This window comes from Humulus lupulus, chromosome 2 (genome assembly GCF_963169125.1).
Source record: "Humulus lupulus chromosome 2, drHumLupu1.1, whole genome shotgun sequence".
Lineage (NCBI taxonomy): Eukaryota > Viridiplantae > Streptophyta > Magnoliopsida > Rosales > Cannabaceae > Humulus > Humulus lupulus.
This window is the reverse complement of record NC_084794.1, coordinates 119,557,036-119,579,651: the sequence shown is the minus strand read 5'-3', so window position 1 is coordinate 119,579,651 and position 22,616 is coordinate 119,557,036. Positions and strand designations below refer to the sequence as shown.

The following is a 22,616-nucleotide window of genomic DNA, read 5'->3' as shown; positions in this document are numbered from 1 at the left end:
TGTCACAACCAGGGGTATTTTTGGGAGATTCTTTGTAGTGAATCCTATTTTATCGTGTAGTCGACTTTAAACATACTTTGAGTTGTAAATATTTCTAAACAGTATTTTGGGATCCCGAATGTAAAACACTTTAAATTTTCAATGAGTGAGTATATTTTTAAATTATGTGATTTTTAATACATATTAGTTACACTTTTGACCTAATTCTTGATTAGCAAGTTAAACACACATTTTAAACTCACTTGGTAACGACTCTAAGATAGTAGGATGTTACATGGACTCAAGAGATAATCATGTCGTTTAATTAAGTCTCTATTGTTCCTGAGAATGAGAGAAGAGTTGGGGTGCAAATGTTAATAATGTTTTTTTGCATACAACATCATGGTCTCAATGGGTTATGTCCTTCAATCCTCCTCGAGATCTAGAGCCTGGTATGCGAAAGTATTGTTTCATCAAGACTGAAGAACATGCTCGGGGGTTCATCAGCAGAATCATCCCCCAAAGACTCCAAACGGGAAATAGCCTCCCAAGAGGTTACATTGATCTAGTAAAGCTCCACGAGTTGTGATCAACCCAGCAAGCCTTGAGCACCTCTCTCTACGAAGTTAGAACTCTCTTGTCACGCATCAGTCAAATAGGCATTTAGGACCACAAACACGTGCCTGATACGATTTGTGTCTCCAAGGATTGTGTTGTCGACTCCATACGAGCAGCAAAGGGGATGTCCCTAGATGCCGCTTGACATGGGGATACGTGCAGCTGCCATCCTGACAGTACCAGAATATAACCATTTCCAATAAGGTTATGGGCTTGATAACCTCGTAATGGGCCCATTGAATGACAAATGGGGCCCACAAGGCTATCCTGTGGGAAAGAAACGTAAACTATTCTCATTGTAGGAATATTATTGTAATCCGCTCCCATTAATGAGCTTAATTCCCTTACCACACTACTATAAATATAGGCTTTTTTCTACACTTTTTTTCAATCTTAAATAAAAAGCTCAGAGAAAATGTTTGAATGACTCTCAAATATCACATTTAATACCCGCCTAAAAAAATACTATTTTATTGCGGTTTTTTTAAAAAAAAACATAGTGTAAATTAGTAAGTATGGAAAAGCGGAGACTTTTCTCTGCGGCTTTTATGAAAGATAGTGGTTTGACAAAAACGTATTCAGTGTCAAGGATGACCTACTTCCACTACAAATCGACTGGCTAGCAAGATTGATGTCATTTATTTATGAAGTCTAATTTTTCTTATGTGTAACTTATTAACTTGATTGATATGTTCTTATTAATTTTTCTTATGTATGTATACTGAACTACTTTTGTATATATATAAATGTCATCTTTTAATTAGTAATGATATGTGAATGTTTTTCTTAATTTTAATTTATACATTATGTTTATTTAGATAATAATTTATATGATTAGGTATATAAGAATATGTTATATATTATATTAGTATATAAAATTTAGCTATATAAAATATGGTATTTTATAATAAAAAATTTAAATATAATTTGGTATTGAATATAGTATTATTAATATAATTTTATTGGTATTAAAAAACTTAATTTGAAATCAAATTATATATGAAAAGAAAAAAAATTATATATTAAAAAAATACTCTCTTTGTGGGTGTTTTTAAAAAACCGCAGAGAAAATTGGTATTCGGTTTTTTTGAAGTGAAAAGTAGCACTTTTCTCTGCGGTTTTTTCGTGAACTTTTCTCCACCGTCGAATACACTACGGTTCCCATTACTCCAGAAACACCGCAATGTAGTAAGGAAAAAAATTGCAGAAAAAACCCTATTTTGTAGTTGTGGCAACCTATAAATTAGGCTAGGACATCACTTGTAAATGAAATGTAACTTTAATCCGTGCATGCAAAAATGCTGCCAAAATCTCTAGAGAACTTGAGCTTTGCAAGTTCTTTTCTCTCAATACAATTAACCAAAGGACTAGGGCTAATTAATAGCCTCGACTATGTAAAATCTTATTTTTTATCTTTCTTTTCTTTAAGTTTTATCTTTTTATTTGTACTTGAGTGAACGATACCCAGTCCCTTAGTAATTCCACAATTAAACACATCGTTAGCCTTTGAGGTTTTTTACAATTAATTTTGTCCATTAATTGAATTTTTACATCCATGGATGAACATATACATTTATTACAAAATGACTTTAAAAGATGTTTAGAACAACTAACAACAGTTGAAAATTCGTCTCCTGGATCGTCATGTTCGCTACATGTTCGCTAAAACTAGTAGGTCGCATCTTACTCATAAGGTAGCGAGGGCACTCCTTTGAAAATGGTAAGGTCGTTCTTTGCTACATGAAGTAAAATTATCTCATAACATATGCATAAACAATAAACTTCAACCTAAAATGAAATAAAATTTCATTCACAGAGCTTCTCATTTGAAAGGCCAAAGAAGATAAATTGAAATTACACTCGCAAATGAGCTTAGGCGTAGGAGCACGCACAAGAATATAGCTCTACTGGCCATAGCACAGTTACGCAGGCAGATGCTTATCATATTGATCATACTAAAATTTTAACAGTTAGTTATTAAGAAGTTGTTATTATTGACGAAGAATAGGTCTCATATATATATCATGAAAACCTGTCTGTATAACAATATTGAATTCAATCAATTTATCCATCACTTAAATTAACAAATTAATATCCCAAATGTTGCTTAAAATAAAATAATTATGTGTATACTTGTATACATAACTTGAAAATAGTATGTAACAATATTATGAAGAAGGGACTGCAAAGAGTATTCATATAATTAATAAATATATATTTAAACATATGCTATATTTTGCTAGTTTTTGTTTCCACCTTTATCACAAGAAGAATTTCATATGAATATATGGAATCGTGTTTTTGGAAAGCTAGAAATTAAAATATATTACCCCTTAAATCTCTTACAACTAATATATAAAATATATAGTAGAAATATAAGACAAAATTATGTATGTATATATATACTAGATACAAGCTTTATTTATATAATTTATTAATTATTTTTATTAAATTTATATTAATGTCATATAAATTTCAAATTAATATCTTATTTTAATTAAATAATTTATTTATTTTTGTTTAAGTTTATGTTTCTTCTAATTTTTTGAATTTGGGAGTGACAACAAGAGATTATATATTATATATTTAATGTAATATTAAATATTATGTGTGGATTTTAAATTTAAGTTTCTTGCTAATTTTTTTTTAAAAAAATTATTACTAATTCCCAGTTTATTATATTATATGTTTAATATGATATTATTCTAATAAGTGAATTTAAGTTTAATTAAATTTTATTTAATTTATAAAACGTATGATTTTATTATTTTTAAATAATTATTATTGTAAAATATCTCAAAAATATCATATTTTAATATGTTTAATTATTTATTATTTTAAAATAATTATCATTGTAAAATATATAAATAATATGATATTTTAATTTGTTTAATTATTTATTATTTTAAATTATTATCATTGTGAAAAAAATCTAAAAAATATTCTATTTTAATTTTTTCACTTATTTATTTTATTTAAGTTTAAGTGTTCACAAGCTACCATTAAATATAAAAATATTATGTTAAATATAAATATATTCCGTTAAAGTTAACATTAAAAAAAATAAAAAACCGTTAAAACAAAAAATTACCGTTATCTACACACTTATTATATAGAAGAGATATATTTGTAAAGAAAGCAAATAAGGTACATGATACTAGTGAATATTCCTGAGAAAATGCAATCATCGTTAACTAATTATGTTAGATTGTATAACAAAAATAGCTTCTGTTAGAAAATAACAAGTCATACAATTTAGAAATATTTTGTTTATTATTGTTTTTACTAGTATTTTGTTGATAATTTGTTATCATTTGTTGTTGGTAAATTTCACTGATATCGTACTATATATATTGATGAATTGATTTACATAAACTAAATCAAAATCTTATTCTTCTTATCTAAAAAAACATTATACGCAATAGAGAAAGAGGAACACTCAAAAAGGAGGATATGGCCCTGAAATTTCATATAACAATGACATGTTTGTCATTACTTTTAGGCCTCACTCTTGCAGCAAACCCTTCAGTTTTTGACGTAAGAACGTATGGTGCAAAACCTAACATGGATATCAGTCAGGTAACATATATATGCTTGCTATACGTAGTAAAGAAAATACATAAATTGTCTTACATTAATTGATAGCTAAACTCATCTCGAAAAAAGAATATTGTGGTAGGGTATATGAAAAAGGTATACCCTGGTAGCTAGCTATAAAAACATGTATGTTATACTATATATGGTGTATTTATCAATTTTTATGAGTTTTCACTCTTGATAAATATTATTTTAGGCTCTCTCCACTGCATGGAAAAATGCTTGTGCATCACTGACTCAAAGTGAATTGTTTATTCCAAATGGAGTATTCTATTTAAAACGAGCTATACTACAAGGACCATGCAAGGCTCCAATAAAGGTTCAACTTCAAGGCACATTACGCGCCACAAATGACCTAACTGGTTTCAATGAAGAAGATGGTTGGGTTACGTTTAAATATATCAATGGCCTGACCTTAATGGGAGGTGGCACTTTTGATGGCCAAGGTAAATCAGTTTGGGGAAAACAATGTGGACAAGGCAAATATTGTAGTAAACTTCCCATGGTAAATTATCTTTTCTGTATAATTTGTCTTTTGTCATTTGATACATTACGTTTTCCATCTTAACTTCTGAGTCTAATTCATGTTTAAATATAAATAAATAAACAGAATATTAGATTCGACTACATCACCAATTCCTTAGTTCGGGATATAATATCACTGGATAGCAAACAGTTTCATATGAATGTGTTGGGTTGCCAAAACGTTACCTTTTTGCATGTTCGAGCAATTGCTTCTGGTAGCAGTCCTAACACAGATGGGATCCATATTGGGCGTTCGTTTGGAATAAACATTACAGATGCACATATTCAAACGGGGGATGATTGTGTTTCTCTTGGTGATGGGAGTAAAAAAATAACTATTACAAAGGTAACATGTGGGCCAGGACATGGCATCAGTGTTGGCAGCCTTGGATTGTATAAGAATGAGCAACCTGTGGAAGGAGTGTTTGTTAGGAATTGCACATTAATAAATACAATGAATGGTGTGAGAATCAAAACATGGCCAGATTCATTTGTTGGTTCGGCCTCAGACATACACTTTGAGGATATTATTATGGAAAATTCAGGCAACCCTATACTTATAGACCAAGAATATTGCCTTTGGAATAAATGCAACAAGAAGGTAACTAAAAGTAGATGTATATATAATAACTAGAATATGATGGAGTTTTTAATTTAATAAAACTAACAAAATGAATTTTTACATAATTATAAAGGAAACTCATCAATCTTATGTTATTTAAAAAAGTAAATGGTATTTTTAAGAGAAATTAGTGAGAATGGTCTCTGTTTTAAGTTATTAATATGCACTATGCCTCACTTTTGATAATTTTTTGCAAAATGGCTTCTGTCTTAAAATTCGACCAATTTACTAAATTTGTTGAGTGAGTATCTAAATTTTTTGACTAGCTGTCTAAATTGTCATATATTTTGTAAAGAATTATCAAAACTAAGATAGAGTGCAAAATAATTTTAAAAAATATGTCATTTTACCAAAAGAACCTATTTTAAATTAATTTTCTTAATAGTCAAAATATAGTGAATTGCATATTTTCGTAAGAAAATCTACATGATTGGCCTAATGTATTTTTAAGAAAGATACACATGACTAATTAACTCGATTATTATTGTTTCTATCCTCAGGTTCCATCAAAAATTCAAATAAAAGATGTTACCTTCAAGGACATTCGGGGTACTTCTGCGACAGCAAATGCTATAAACCTTATTTGCAGTAGTGGGTTTCCATGCCAGAATATTGAACTTGTCGACATTGATCTTAAATATAATGGACAAGGTCATATTACATCTCAATGTAAAAATGTCAAACCCAAGATTCTTGGCGTGCACAACCCAACTGCATGCCTTGCTAATTAATACCTTAACTAATATGTAATATAATTATCATTTAGGTATGCACTTATTCTTCCATCCATGAGGACATGAGAAGTTGTACACTACTTTAATTTGCGTATACAATATAATATAAATCGCTTTCTGTTGGACTACCAAATACAATTTTTATTCCAAAAATTTTATCTTAGAAAAGCAGTTTAGTATATACAAACTTCACGAATTGTTTTCGTTCGTGAAATTATGTTACGACAATAAAGGGTTGATCTATTTAAAATTAACAAAGCTTAATGTTATAATATTCCTGTTCAAGTCAAAATCCTCCCCAAAACAATAACTTTCTCCAATGGGAAAATTCTTCATCTCATTTCGCTAATTGAAGTGGATTCATAGATCAATACACATTCTATTGGCTAAACCAATAGCATAAACGTGTTCTTCACCGAAGTAAAAGGTAAAACCAATCAGGAATAGCTGCAAAAAAAAAAATACTTTGATGCTTAAGTCAGTCTCTCAATTCTCAATCAAACAATTAACAATCAATCTAAGATCTCCAAAATGAATCCATTGTCTACTATTTATAGGAGAAGGAAAAACAATAAAGAAAGGGAAATAAGAAGACTCATCTTTTATGTCTCAGATTTATGTTCTTTATTTATGTGATTAGGACCTCTCAACTTTTTGTTGCTTCATGTAGGGGTAATGAACCCATCATCCACTGCATCAGAGCTTATGAGCTCTTCGTACATTCTATCAGAGCTTATAAGCTCTTTGTTCATTTAATCAGAGCTTGTGGTTCTTCGTTCATTCATTTAGAGCTTATAGCTCTTTGTTTATTTAGTCAGAGCTTTTGTGCTCTTCGTTCATTTGCCACGTCATCTGTGAAAAATATTCCCCTACAATAGCCCTTCTCATCTTCATATATCATGCTCTGCACTTATTTGTATGAAGATGATCAATTTTACTAACTCTTCCATTTTCCCCACTCTTTTACTTTCACTTTCGTTCAACTGACACCTGGCATTTATTATCTATCTTTTCAATCTGACACCCATCAGGCGAGAAAATTTCTCACTTCTTTAACTATCTCTTCACTTTCCTTTTCGCCTACTATTTTCAAAAACAAAAAACTCACCGCCATCTGAAAATTGTTTTCTTAGCATTTGCAAACTACGTCAACGTTACCTCTCCCGTTCTTATTTAGCAAAATTTTCACCATGGGCATCTGGCGATTAGCCAAACCTTCCAAAACCAAGACTCCCAGACCCTTCCATACTAGGTATTTGGATGCTTTTGAAGAAATTCAACATAAGAGGATTATCCCCTCATATCTGTCAATCTGACTTCTTGATTCCGATCAGCCCTCACGGTAGCGTTCTAAAGATATCGTTCAACCTGGTAAAATAATCATCGGAGCCAAACATTGATAGTGACTTCAATTTCCATTTGCTCCCTTACTTGTTCATTTTATCCATCTCACCAGTGTTCATTTGATGCAACATGTACCAAATGTTGTTTAATCAATATATGTGTCGCTCCCATTCATGCCACACTATGTCAACTCCGCACCACGGTGAATGATATTTTCAGTTGCTTTTCAAAGATTTATTTATCCACCAATTCAGAGCGGTCTTTCCCTAATTTTTATCTTACACCCAAAAAGAATCAATGGTTCTTTTCTGGTCTTCCTTATACAAATAGGGTTTGGGAAGAATTTCCTTTTATAATTGGAGGCAATTGGTACCCCTCATACTTTCCCAACAAGCTATTTCCTCTCCCTAGGATCTTCATTGAAGGTCGGTTTTATTTTCATTGTTTCATTCTTTGCAAGTAATTTTATCTCTATATGCCGCTCATGATTTCTTTTCTTTTTTTAATTTCGTAGAGAAATGGCCTAGCATTCTTCCTGTTTGTGGGATCCTAAGCGTGGGGATTCATTCCTCTCTCAAGGTATCATTCATCATTCTTAGGATGATGCCATTAACATCTAGAAAATTTACAATAATCATATGTTGGTCTACATCTCTTGTCTTTGTTTTCCCCAATCCATTGACAGATGGGCGATGAACTACCTAGTTCTTCAAGAGGATGAGAAGGAACATGTGTCCTTCAAAATTTACAAGAGTTGTATAGAATAGTATCGTAAGAATCCCTCCTCCATTCACAATGTTCCACATTCTCTTGACATTTGAAAGATGCTCATAGATGGTTTAAAGAGAGTTTCTGTGGTCAAAGAAAAGAAGACTCTACTACGCTCTTCTTCTTCAAGGCAAAATCCCAAGGATTCGAGCAAAATGAAAGAAGATTCCACCTCTTAAGTCTCTGACTCCGTTGACACTTCTGACGTCGATGATCGAGGTATCATCCTCCTCTTGACTGAAGTTACTTCGATCGCACCAATTCATGCAACCAAGATTTACCCCTCCGAGCATCTCATGACCAAATTCCCGAGGATTTTGTCGTGGCACCATCTCCTAATATGACATGGAAAAATAAGAAGTCTAGCACTACCACCACCACTTTTAAAATCTTAAAGGCTTCTACTGCTAAATTCTCTACTCACTCATTTCAACAATCTGAACCAATCTCTAATGCTCAGCATAGTCGATCTTTCGGACCTAATTCTGGTTCAGGACACGATTCTAATACCAGTTCAACTACACACCTAGTCTTGATTGCTTTGAATAATGTGGATTCCTCTTTAGGACTTGCTCTTCCTCTTGTTCCCATTTTGGTGTCTACGGTGACATCTGCTCGGACTGAATCTTTTCCATCAAAGCCACCTATTCAAACAAAGGAGATGAGAAGAAGGAATGCTTCTTTCCCTAAACTTTTGGCTGACACTAAGAGCATAGCTGATTCTCGTTAGAGCAATCCTTCAAAACTTTGCTTGAATGGTCTTTCTAGTCCCCCTGTTTCTTGACATGTTCCTAGTTCTGCCCCTGCCACTCATTTTTCCATAGTGAATGTTCCATCTGTTGAAGATGTCCAGACCTTATAAAAAAAATGGATGCAACTGCCACCGTGTCCACTTCTTTGCCCTTGTTTCAAACATCTTCTCCCACAATGCTCGAACAACATCGTATTGCTGATTTAATGAGTACTCCCACCCTCCTTCCATTAAATTCTAGCATCAGTGCTTTTGATCCTCTTTTTGAAAACATTTATGTGAGAACCAAGTTTTTTAGATTTTAGTTTGGCAAAATTATTCTTGTAGTCATGATTGTGTTTGTGGTAGTCTTGTCTGTCACTTTTAGTACATGGACTGTTTTAAGCACATGTGTCTTTTACAAACTAATTAGTTTTATTAGTTGTTCTCTTAGTTGTTAAACTTTGGGTCTTAAGTTTGTTAATTTTCAGAGTTGTTAGTTCGTTAAAAATTCAATTAGCTTCTGTTCTATATATAGTTAACAAAACCCTAATCCAAACTGACTCTTTTAGTTTTTATTATTCGATATCCTCTTAGTCATTCATCAATGGAGTCCGAGAATCTAAGACTAGAGGAGATTTTCAACTGAATCTGAAGGGAGTTCAGAAAAGTTTTGAGGAAATTCAAAGTTGAGAATGAGTGGGATACACACTAGTTAAAAAGCTAAGATTATATCACTTTAGCAAGTGTATTGATTTACTTTCTCTATTGAGTGACAGTTGTCAAAACACTGGGTAAATTGATTCTTGATACTCAGTGATTTCCTCTAGGCTTGGTCCCAAGGATTAGCCATATTTGTGGCAGTGAACCTTGTAAAATTGGCTTGAGTTGTTTTTTGTTTTATGTTGATTAATTGTGCATCTATTATACCAACAAATCAAGCATAAAATGAATCACTTAAGATAGAAAAGCCATTTTCAAATTGGTATCTAAGCCTTTGGTCTAATCGATATGGGATTTTCTCTGTAATTGATTGTTTTATATGTTTAAGTGTTTCTTGTTGCATATCAATTGTTTGATTAAAAGATCTTCTTTCTTAATTTGTCTCAACCCTTACAATGTCATATTTGTCATGGATATGTTTAGGGAAGGTGGATCTACTACCAGACCTCGGTTGTTGGAGAGAGCTTACTACCCCTACTAGAAATCCAAGATGTGAGCATTTCTGAAGGCTCTTGATGAGCGAGTATGGATGGTTGTTTCAGAAGGATGGTCACCTTTGAAGTTTACAGAAGGTGATGCTCAAGTCATCAAGAAACTAACTAACTGGACTCAAGACAATATGGATAAGTCATATTACAATTCTGAAACTTTTCATGCTATTTTCAATGCGGTCTCGACAAACAAGATGAAGGACATTGCCCTGTGAAGTCACCAAAGATGTCTGGGAGAAGCTTAAGACATGTAATGAAGGAACTGATGGTGTCAAGAAATCAAGATTGCGCTTCTTTGCTCGAGATTTTGAAAACTTGACTATGGATGATGGTGATATGGTTGCTGAATTTTATGCAAAGTTCTGTAATAATTCAAATGAGTCTTATGCCCTCGGCATGGTTTATTCCAATGAAAAACAAGTCTGAAAGGTTCTTGGCATGCTACCATATATGTTCAAGCCTAAGGTCACTTCAACTGAGGAAGTTCGTGACATCGAAACTTTGGATCTGGATGAACTGATTGGTTCTCTTCAAAATTACGAACTAACCTTAAAAATGTGGCATAAAGATAAGCGAGTGAAAGAACATGACAAAGACAAAGACAAGGCCGATGATAGTCTTTCCTTTTTGCATAAAGAAGATCATGACAAAACATCTCTTCATGCTGATACCTTTATTAAGAATAGTGTTTCCCTCTTAACTAGAAACTATGCTAAGTTTTTGAAAAAGAAAATGAATCAAAAAAACTTCAATAATAAAGAGAATTCTTTCAAAAAGCATACTTCTTTTCCTCTAAAATAGGGTCAGCCTCAAGAACGAAAGGCTAGAGGAATCCAGGGTTGGGAATGTAAAGATTTTGGTCACATTCAAGCTGAAAATGCCAATACTATGAAGAAGAAGAAAAAAGCACTGGCAGTTACTTGGAGCGATAGTTATGATGATAAGGATGGTAATTCCAGTGCCAATTCGGACCAATAAAAGAGCAAGGTTGCATTTTTGGACAAGAGTGTTCTGCCTGATGATATAGAAGATGATGTTCAGCCAAGTTCCTCTAAACAAAAATTTCTTGATCAAAAAACAACTTATGAGCAGATGTATAAGAAATTGTTAGCTATGGTTCAAAAGTTGAAACTACTATAGGACATGAACATGTCTCGTACTGCTACTAACGAGGACTTACAGGCCAAACTCAATGACCTGGATGATAAACTTTACTCAACTAAGGGAGATCCTGAGCATGCACAATAAGCCTTATCCTTTATTCCTCCTGAATAACAGCTCATTTAAATCAATCACTGCACATTCAACAACCTTATCTTGATAACAAGGCGCTTGGGTACAAGCTACTGTATAAAAAAGGACAATATTTTCCTATGGTTGATCCCCTTTTTCATCCTCATTCAAAAATATCTCTTTTGATAAAAAATAATCTACTTCAGCTGATGTGTATACTCTAGTGACAGGTGACTCGGGGACATCAAACAACCAAGCTCAACTCTCGTTTGAATGACAGTCCAAATTTTCCAGTTCTAAATCTTATGTTGCACCAGTTGGTTCTAAAAAAGCACATACTATGCCTCCTCCATCAAAAAAGTTTGTTCCTGTATGTCATTTCTATCATAGACGAGCTCATATTCGCCCACGGTGCTATTTGCTTCAATCTTATCCATGCAATGTAATTGAACGAAGAGCAAGACCTGTTAGTTTTTCTCCTGTCCAAGGGAGACACTCTATAGTCCAATGGAAACCCACAGCAGGTCACGACCAAAGCCATTCCAAAGAGTCTGCTGGAGTACAAAATTTATTAGCCTCATCATCTCTACTTGCGTTTCAAGGTGATCAGTAGTACTTTGACGGTGGTTGTTCGAAGCACATGACTGGGAACAAAAATCTCATTATCCCCTTTCAAGAAATAAAAGGAGGTTTAGTTTCTTTTAGTGATGGCAATAAGGGAGTTATTCGAGGAAATGGAGAGTTAGTTCTAACTGGGTTTCCATTCTTAAATGATGTCTTATATGTTGAAGGTCTCAAAGCAAATCTAATTAGTGTTTCTCAGCTATGCGACTTCAATAACACTGTAAGTTTTTCAAAGGCTCACTACATAGTTACTTTATCTGATGGGTGCTCAGTCTTGACATGATAGTGATCTAGTGACAATTAATATGCTATTGATCCCAGAACTCTCTATCACAGAATCTCCTTACAGAAATTTGAATTGTGGCATTACAAATTGGGTAAACTCAACTACTGAGTTCTTCAAAGGATTACGAAGACTAAGGCAGCTAGAGGAATCCCAAAGTTCAAAGTTCTTCAAGACAGAGTGTGCGGACCATGTAAACTAGCCAAGAAAGTGAAGACTTCTCACCCTCCAATTTTAATGTTGTTAACCACATGAGCTATGGAGCTTCTTCATGTTGATATGATGGGGCCAATCCATAATGAAATTTTGAATGGAAAGCGATATGTCATGGTTTATGTTGATGAATTCTCACGATATACTTGGGTTAATGCCATTCATGAGAAATCAGAAACTTTTGGTGTGTTCTCTGCTCTCTATTTAAAGATGCAAAATGAGAAAGCTCAGAAGATTGTGAAGGTGTACTGGATCAGAAGTGACCATGGTCGTGAGTTTGAGAATGTTTTGTTTTATGAGTTTTGTGATCGGTTGGGAATTGCTTATGAGTTTTCTGCTCCTAAAATTCCTCAACAGAATGGTGTAGTCGAAAGAAAAAACAGGACTCTTCAAGAAACGACATGGGTTATGTTGAATACCAAACGCATTTCTAAGAGATTTTGGGCGAAAATTATTAATACAGCTTGTTATATTAGTAATAGGGTGCATCTCTAGACAGGTACTACTCAAAATCACTATGAACTCTGGAAAGGAAAAACAATCTGTCTTACTTAAGTATTTTTGGGTGCAAGTGTTTTGTGCTAAATGATAGAGAATATCTTGGAAAGTTTGACTCTAAGAGTGATGAAGGTGTTTTCCATGGATATTATCAAAATAGTCGGGCTTATAGAGTTTATAATAAAAGAACTCACACAGTCATGGAGTCAATCAATGTTCGATTTGATGATTTGGAAGTTTCAGATAAGGATAACATTGATGATGATCAATCTATCCTTGAAATTCCTCAATGGAGTCATCTTGATCAAGATCCTGCTTGTCATGACTCATCAACTAGCTCAGCTAACATAGGTCAGTCTGAGGATACAGGAGACATGTCTAGTAGTGACTCTCACTTGAATACCAATAGTGTTGACTCCCAACGAAGGTCTTCACTAGCTAAGATTTACAAAAACAGACCTCCTTCGTGGATTCAGAAAGCTCATTTGCATACTGTAGTGCTTGACAATCCAAATGACAGAATGATTACTAGAAGTAAGTTGATGAATGAAATATCTCATTCATGTTATATTTCCATGGTGGAACCTAAATTGACTAAGAAAGCCCTGACTGATGAGCATTAGATTTCTGCAATGCAAGATTAATTGCAACAATTTGGGCAGAATTGGGTGTGGGATTTGGTTGAATGGCCAAAGGATGCCAACATTGTTGGTACTAAATGGGTTTTTAAAATTAAAATTGATGTGTTTGGAAATGTCACAAGGAATAAGGCTCGAATTTTTGCTCAAGGCTACAATCAAGTAGAAGGCATTGACTTTGGTGAGACATCTGCAGCAGTGACCAGACTAGAATCTATTCGTCTTTTGTTGCCTATAACATGTCAACTGAAGATCTGGTTGCATCAAATGGATGTCGAAAGTGCTTTTCTTAATGGAATACAAAAAGAAGAAGTTTATGTTGACCAAGAACCTAGCTTTAAATATCCTTCTCATCCAGATCATGTGTACAAGCTAAAGAAGGCGCTCTATGGACTTAAACAGGCACCTTGGGCATGCTATGATAAACTGTAACGTCCTCCTAATCTAGGACTGTTACACTGTGTACTTAAAATTGTGTCAGACCTGCTAATCAGGTCATTTGGTTTAAAATGTGCAACTAAGGTCTGTGACAAGGGTTAGGGTTAAAAACATTGGTCAAAGAACTATTGATTTTTATTTAAAAAGTTTCATATACACATGGGATCCCAAATATATTATAACTAAACTGTCAAAAAGGTATGTATACATCAAAATTACACGTAGCCGGCCTAAGTGGCAAAACAAGGCTTCAACCCTAGTTCCTCTGTGATAACCCCTCAGCTGGGGTGGTCGAGCAGCCGCATATGTACATGCCACCACCAAAGCTTTCCAACTTATGGCTGGTCAAGCTTTTCCTTTCCCTTACCTACACCACAAAGCACCCGTGAGTCGAGGCTTAGCAAGAAAGCTCATCATATGTATGAATACAGAATATAAACCTTGAAATACCAATTCAACATAATCAATAATATTGACTCATAGATACTATCATTTAGATTCAAGCAAATGATCATTGGATCAACTTGGAGCCACTGCCCTAACCAGTTGGCCTTAGAGCCAATTCCCGGGCCTATGCCCTAGCTACATGACCATAGAGTAATAACCTGGGCCCTCCCCCTTAACTCTGTCTCACTAGCCATAGAGCTATCCCCACCCTCTGGTTAACCATTGACCTTTAAGTCGATCAACGTAATAGTACGTTACTGAGTTAGGCCTAAGCTTTTCGACCAACGCGCAGCGCGCTATTGCCGTCCTTGACTAATAAGTCAAGCCCTGATCTAGGATTATAGACCTCAACACAGAAACAGTATGGATAAGCATATCCCAACATAATACGCACATATGCATGTTAACCACACAACACCATGATCTATCTTTCTCATAACATTATTCATATTGATGTAACGGGGCCTTATGCCCTAACTACGGAATCCATGCAGTAGTCATAAAGCATATAAGTAATTATCAATCAATATGTAAAACAATAGCCTAAGCATAAACATTCTCGAGGCCCAAGCCCTAGTCATGATAATAGATCATAGTTGGGCCAAGCCCTAATCACATATAACACGTATTGGGTACATTTTTCTTACCTCAGGTCCGAGTAAGTGTAAATAAGAACGACCCTCGAGCACGATCTCGGGTTCTGAGCCCCTAGCAATACCCTAGTCACAATCATAAAATAGGATCCTATTAATAATAAGTGATTAAAGGCTTCCGGACCAAGTCCTAGCCTTCGGGGCCTCGAGTTCCACTAAACCAGGCAGTGGAATCGATCCTGAGCCCTAAGGAAAAGGTTTCCATTTAAATAAAACTCCCCAAGGTGAAAATGCCCAAGCGGGCCGCAACTTGCCCTAACAGGTCGCAGTGAGCCCCTCCAACCAGAGAGCCTCCTTGCCTCTGTCCAGAAGCATGGGCCGCTACTTGCCCTAACAGGGCGCTGCGCTCCCCCCAGGCAGAGACCTCCCAAGGCGCCTGGGCTTAGGTTGAGTTGTCACTTATCAAGAACAAAGTTGCGACTTGGCCCTCAAACCCAGAAATTCCTCCACTTTCAGCAGCCAAATCCAAACAAAACTAACTCAAAATCACACCAACACCATAATTCAATCATCACAATAACTCTAACACCTTCCCAGGAGCAAAACCCAATAGGAATTCAATCTTAAAACCCATTAAATCTTCAATTTAATCCTTGAGTTAAGAGTTTAGATGTTTACCTTAGCTGTAGATGAAGTCCTTCTAGCTGTAGATGTTTCACTTCTTCATCAGAAGCTATAGATGTTCATATCTATGATTAACACTCCCACTCAATTATACTACCGAGTTCCCAAGATGTAAGTATGGGCTAGTCCGTAGGGTAAGCTGGTAACGAACAAGTCAAATAACTCAAATAATACAATCAGTTATAATACTAACCACTCAGAATTGAGATTGAATTGACCTATGGTCAACTATATGATCTGACTAGAATAGATAATAACGGTATGTTTACTTATCTTATCAACTGTCAATATCGGTCCTGTCTGATGTAACAAATACATCCGATCTTATCTACTTTGCTAATGTTCTGGAAAGAACATAACACTGTAATGTGTAAGTAGATCATATCGTAGATTGGCAAATCAGTGTAAATCGTGTGCACTGACTAATCTTAGGAGTAACTTATTTTGAACATATAATCATATTTATATTCCACTATGATTACGTCACTATAAATAAGATTAGCTATATGCTTGGGATTTAATAGAAGTTTATATTAAACAAATAATCATGAAAATAAAACATGTGAGCAAAGTGATTGATCAAGTCAAAAAATTATTTCTATTCTTTTATTGATAATAAAATGAGATTACACAGAATTTGGGTTTTAATTAGGGCATAAAACCCCAACAAACTCCCACTTGCACTAATTGAAACTAATGCCTTAATTCTACTAATCCCATCTCCTTGATATGCTTATCAAATGTAGCTTCTGGTAGTGTTTTTGTAAACGAATCTGCAAGATTGTCATCAGTTGCAATCTTCATAACATTCACATCTCCCCTGGCCACATATTCTCGAATAATGTGATACTTCCTTTCTATATGCTTACTCCTCTTGTGACTTCGAGGTTCTTTCGAGTTGGCTATCGCTCATGTATTGTCACAAAACAACACAAGCGGTTTATCCATTTCTGGAATAACACCAATATCCGAATAGAACTTCTTTAGCCAGACTATTTCCTTAGCTGCTTCTGACGCAGTTATGTACTCAGCCTCCATGGTGGAATCTGAGATTGCAGACTGATTTATGCTTCTCCAAATCACAGCTCCACCCCCAAGAGTAAACACCATTCCAGAAGTAGACTTCCTTTCATTGACATCAGTTTGAAAATCTGAATCGGTGTAGCCTACAGGGTTCAGAACACCACCCTTGTAGACTAACATATAATCCCTAGTCCGTCCCAAATACTTCAAGATATGCTTAACTGCTATCCAATGTTTCTTATTGGTGATATACAAAGGTTATGGTAGTTGTTTTATAATTTTTATGATGCCATTGTGCTGATTTTTGAAAATAGGGACCAAAACCCCCAAGGGTTTTGTTGGAAACCCTAAAACAAAATACATGTTTTGAGCTGTGACTTCTAAGGAGTCAAGCATCTACTGTATATTTATTTTGTAAAATTTAATTGTGCTGTGATGTTTTTGAGATTGAGTACATAAAATTGAGCTTTTGAAACACTCAAAAATGTTTAAAAATGAGTAAGTTATGCTATTTCAAAGTTTAGGTAAAAAACTGTTTTTTCGTATTCTTAATTTCGGAACTAAGTTTGGACAGCCACTGTATAGGGCAAATGAACTCAGTTTTTTCTAAAATTTGGTGGACATATTCTTGGCATAACCTAGTAAAAAAGATATTTTGGAACTTAAGGTAAAAAGTAAAATTTTGCTTATTGCAAGATAAAAACTTGGTAGGTCTTGAAAAAATATTTTGACCTGAAAGACCACTTTGAGATTAGTGAGAATTATTTTATTAAAGATTTTTTATTCTTTCTAAAAATAAAAGATTTAATTTATTAATAAGTTAATAAATTAAAAGATGGTTTAAAACCTTATATTTTGATAAAATAATTAAGTGAATTATTTTTCTAGTAAGTAAACTTGATTAATTGACTTCGGAAAAATTAACCAGTCAAGATGAGAAATTTTTAATGGTTTTCCTAATTAAGATAAATTAGGAAATTTTCTTAAAACAATTTTTAGAGATTAAAACCTTAAGAAAAATAAAAGGAAAATTAAGAGTTTATTTTCTTGAAAAATAATTAAGGAATTTAATTAGTATTTTCAAGATATAATACCGGTTAAAATATTTTATATATTTTACCGACTGTTGAAAGTACGGGTTAATAGCGGAACTTTTAAAGAATAATATTTTTAGCAGAATGTGGGAAAGTACTATTGTGATACCTGAGCCTAGGTATCTGGACCATAGGGTAGGTCTCCCCGAGACTTAGGGTTTAGTCTCAAATATTTTTGTATGAATTTCCTTATTGGGTTTAAAACCAAATAAGGAGCTTTAATCCTTACAAATGATTTTGAAAATGACCAAATTGCCTAAAATAATAATAATGAATTATTAAGCGCCATAATTAATCCGAGTATACTGTATGGATAATTACAGTATTGGCTAAGCATAACTGGATTATACATTGGAGGTCGAAATCTTGCTGAGAGCAAAGCACTCCAAGTAAGTCAACTTCTATTGTGTGGCTGTAACATGAAATGACTATTGTATTGTATGTTAGTATAGAGATACATGCACATATATACACTGTCGTAGAAAGTTTGCTTAGAGATGTTAGTCTAGTTGGTGCTGAATCAGAAAACATGACTGGTAGATATCCGTCATATTTTAGACGGCTGATCCTCGCCACACTGCTTGATTTTATTATGTATGGTTCATTACCGCGACGAATGGCCAAGATGTGAGGATTGCTGGTTAAACCAAGGGGCGCCAAAATAAATGGGACCTAGGGGCCCTCATGCTTACTTAATCAGTGAACAGTTAGAACCTGAGCAAGTGCTTTGATAAGTTATTCCCGGATAGTAGCCATGAATATTGGCCATTCAGTGAGAGTGCCTAGAGATACTAGGGGTTCCCAAGTTGAGTGAGGCTGGACACCCTAGGGGCAATTGCTCACCAGGACCACTGATTAATATAGAAGTCTCTGTAAACCCGTGTAACTTCGATTACACTCTTGGATAAGTAGTGATGCCCTAGGTAACTTGATGGTTACCCGTGTGAGGGATTTACTCTTGGATATGTAGCGATGCCCTAGGTAACACGATAGTTACTCTTGATGGGGATATTTATTGGCTAGATCTTAGTGTTGAGACTCGGTTCTCTCTTACAGATTAGCATTTATGCTGGAGGGCGTGTTATGCCCAAATTGTTGGAAGTTGTCGAGCGTTGGTCTTGAATTATATTATGATATATTATATCTGCTTGCTCTGGGATTTTTCTGAGTGCAAGTATTTATTTGTTGATACGAAATAGTTGTGATATAATATATCCGCTTGTTCTGGGATTTTTTGAGAGCAGGAATTTATCTGTTTATCTGACCATAAGTTTGCCAGGACGTTTTTGCGTTCTTGAAATTGATTGTGTAGGGTCCGGATGGATCTGGAACCCTAATTCTCTGCATGCTTTTGTTTTAAAGTTGAACTTACTAAGCATTTTCCTTTACCTAGTTGTCTCCTGTTGTAGGTAAGAATAAGGGCAAGGCAAAGCAGTGAGCACTAGAGTCTACCCTGCAAATGTACATGTGGACAGACCTTTTGGGTAGCCATTTTATTTTTTTGGAAATGTTGTGTAATTTTCCTAAACTAGGCTCACTCTACTCTTTATAAAATATGTTTGTAATTAAATGTTAAGTATTGTCGTACGTCTTTTTAAAAAGTTTATTTATATGGGTTTTTGAGACATTTGTTAAATGAAACATTTATATTTCCGCATTATCGAGTCTTGAAAATCTGGGTCATTACAGTTGGTATTAGAGCTCGAGTTGAGCCAGTTCTGTAGGCAACCCACATGTACATTTTGCAAAGATAGACCGGCACTCACTGTAAGTATTGTCTTTTCATATATGTTTCCTTTACTCTGTGAGTAATCACCGGTCCATCTGAGCTTAATGTTCATTCCAATTGATGATCCAGTAAACCCAACTTTTCAATCTCAATCTCTTCAAAAGAGTTTATCTGTTGGGAAAACTTATACAAGATTTTGTTTATTTTCATGTAAATCTTATATTAAGCAAATTAATATAGAAGTTGTTGACTCTCCTAGTAGCGAAGGAAAAGGGCATTCCTTTTTTCGTAGGAAAACCTAGACCATGTTTCTATAATTGAATTTATACAGAGATAAATGATAAGAACATTTACATTATACGCAGCGAAATGTATTAGTCCTTCCTTCAGTTTCTCTAACCCTTGAATCCTTTCTGTCACAGGGTATCACCAAGAAACTGAATTGATCTTCAAATTTCTTCTCAGTCTTTCAACGTATCCTTAGAATCACCTAGAGTAGAGTGAAAAATTCTCTATACATGAGATAGATACAAAGAGAAGAAGAGAAGAGCATTTAGATGCTTAGAAAAGGACTTTTTGCTGGAGAGAGAATCTAAAAACCTAGAGCATCAAAAATAAATGTTATGTTCTTATGTTCATCTATTTTTTCAACTCTCACTTAGCATTCATTTTATAGGCTCAATTAGGTCATTTATTTAATTAAGAAAATCAATAAAATAATAGTTAATATCAGCCACTAGGTTGAAATTATCAAGGGCTTTAGGCTTGTGAAATTTCTCATTTAATTATAAGCTCGTAGGACATAAAATCAAGACTCGTATTATTTTTTATTGATTAATTATTTAAATCCTTTATATAATTAATTATTTATAATTTGAACCTTGATTTAAACTTATATATTAATTTAGACACCAATTTGTCTTAATTAATAAATCTGCCCTAAAATCTCTTTTCTTCTCTAAATTGTATAACTCTATGAAACTATCCAAAATTGTCCTGGTTAACTTTGATAATTTTAATTGATAATTAAATCAATTAATTGAGACAATCTAGAGGATTTTATCCAAAGTATAGTGGGGACCATGGGCCTATTAAATCAAGCTCCAATAAGTTATCCTAAATTTAACAAATAAATTTACTAACTTATTAATTCATCGCGACTCTACTAAAGACTCAGAATTGCACTCTTGAACTCATAGAACGCTCTATAAGCAATATAAATACATTATTAGCTATCCATTGTTACAACCATAATTGTCACTCAATCCTCTATAGACGGTCTACAATGAGATGAGACTAAAATACAATTTTACCCCTCATTGCATTTTATTCTTAAAACACTTAGTTCCTTGTAAATTATATTTCAGTAAACTAATATTAATTACAGTTTTGAGATCTCCGTCATTTAGCACCTCAAACCAAACTAAAAGGAAGCTATCGTTTTACTTCTTCATCAGAAGCTATAGATGTTCATATCTATGACTAACACTCCCACTCAATTATAGTACCGATTTCCAAAGATGTAAGTGTGGGCTAGTCCGTAGGGTAAGCTAGTAACGAAAAAGTCAAAGAACTCAAATAATACAATCAGTTAGAATACTAACCACTCAGAATTGAGATTGAATTGACCTATGGAAAACTATATGATATTAATAGAATAGATAATAACGGTATGTTTACTTATGTTAGGAAAAAGTTTCCTAATACGCAACGGAATTATGTGATGGGTTGGCCCAGTGTGCAACAAATATTTTGTAACTTATTTAAACTACTTTTAAATATGCGGATTTAGTAATATACATACATTGATCATAAACAAGAAAAGAATAAAGAACATACCTCTTGACGCCTATCAATTATCCTTGCTATCTTTTCGTAAAATAAATGATCTTCCTATCCAAGCTGCTCCCACGTACCAAGATCTTCCACAGTGTTCTCTACACCTCAAGAAGTGTGTGGGTACTTAGAGAATAAAGGATGGTATATTTCTCATTCAACTTGATGTACTCAACACTTGAGATTAAGAGAATAGGACTGAGATTGGTTCTGTATCTTTTAAGGGAGAGATAGAAAGTATCGTTTTTTTCTTAGAGCGAATAATGGAGTATTGAGTATATTTGTTATTTTCTGATAAGTCTAACTTATATAGAAAATATTTAAATTTAAAAAATAAATATGTAACCAATTACAATTTATCTTTTAATTAATTAATTATCTTATTAATGAAAATATCAAAACTATCTTTTTGAATTTTTCATAGATTAATTAATTATATAAATACAAGTGAAAAATCTATTCCCAGATTTCTATAGCTACACACCACACACAGTCGTGTAGTACCCTATAAAATAGGGGAATGTGATTTTTTCACAATTATTTAATTATTTATTCAAACTACCTTATCAGATAAAATCCAACAACTTGATAATTAATTCAAATTTGAATCTAATATATTTTTAACTATTTATCACATATAATTAATTATTTGAATAAAGATTAATCTTTTTTAAATTCAAATCCAATTTTGAACTTATCAGATTATTATCTCCCACTGAAATAAAGATATTTAATTAATTCTACTAACTAATTAAAACTAATTTTAATTAAGTATTAATTTCAAAATTTTAATATTCATTTGATTATAATTTCGGAAATTATAATAAATTAATTATTTATATAATTTCAAAAATTATACAATAATTAATTATTAATTAATTTTGATAATTACACCTAATTTGTAATTAATTAATCACTATTATCACTTAATTGCATATTTGGCCCGAAGAATAAAATTATTCTTAAATATGACTTTTTACCATTTTACCCTTTATATCAACTCTTGCCTTGAATAGTGTTGATAGAGTCATTGTGTGGACCTATGGACCTATTATTGCAAGCTCCAATAAATTTGTGATTATTAACTAAATTCTTTAATTAAATAATCTTAATTTATTAATCTCATTATTACTCCACTATAAATATGAGACT

General features: G+C 33.5%; 1 protein-coding gene and 1 long non-coding RNA gene across 3 annotated transcripts; both read left to right on the top strand.

The window, feature by feature from the left end:
- Positions 1 to 4,074: 4,074 nt before the first annotated feature.
- LOC133814667 (exopolygalacturonase-like) lies at positions 4,075 to 6,072 on the top strand. The gene is made up of 4 exons (XM_062247598.1): positions 4,075 to 4,176; positions 4,391 to 4,699; positions 4,805 to 5,320; positions 5,842 to 6,072. Exons 1-4 carry the CDS (start codon positions 4,075 to 4,077, stop codon positions 6,070 to 6,072), a joined length of 1,158 nt encoding a protein of 385 aa, XP_062103582.1.
- A 719-nt stretch (positions 6,073 to 6,791) lies between these two features.
- Positions 6,792 to 14,314, top strand: LOC133818418 (uncharacterized). 2 transcript variants are annotated; one of them, XR_009885898.1, is made up of 4 exons: positions 6,792 to 7,844; positions 7,934 to 7,998; positions 10,064 to 12,208; positions 12,325 to 14,314. It is a non-coding gene; the product is annotated as an uncharacterized LOC133818418 (long non-coding RNA). The 2 variants fall into 2 exon arrangements; XR_009885899.1 differs by having other exon boundaries at positions 12,310 to 14,314.
- The last annotated feature ends 8,302 nt before the right edge of the window (positions 14,315 to 22,616 follow it).

Bases quoted from the DNA above. Each gene is read 5' to 3' on its own strand.
- LOC133814667 (XM_062247598.1), top strand. From the start codon at position 4,075: ATGACATGTTTGTCATTACTTTTAGGCCTCACTCTTGCAGCAAACCCT. The intron at 4,700-4,804 runs GTAAATTATCTT...ATAAATAAACAG, and splicing joins ATTGTAGTAAACTTCCCATG to AATATTAGATTCGACTACAT. The intron at 5,321-5,841 runs GTAACTAAAAGT...TTCTATCCTCAG, and splicing joins GGAATAAATGCAACAAGAAG to GTTCCATCAAAAATTCAAAT.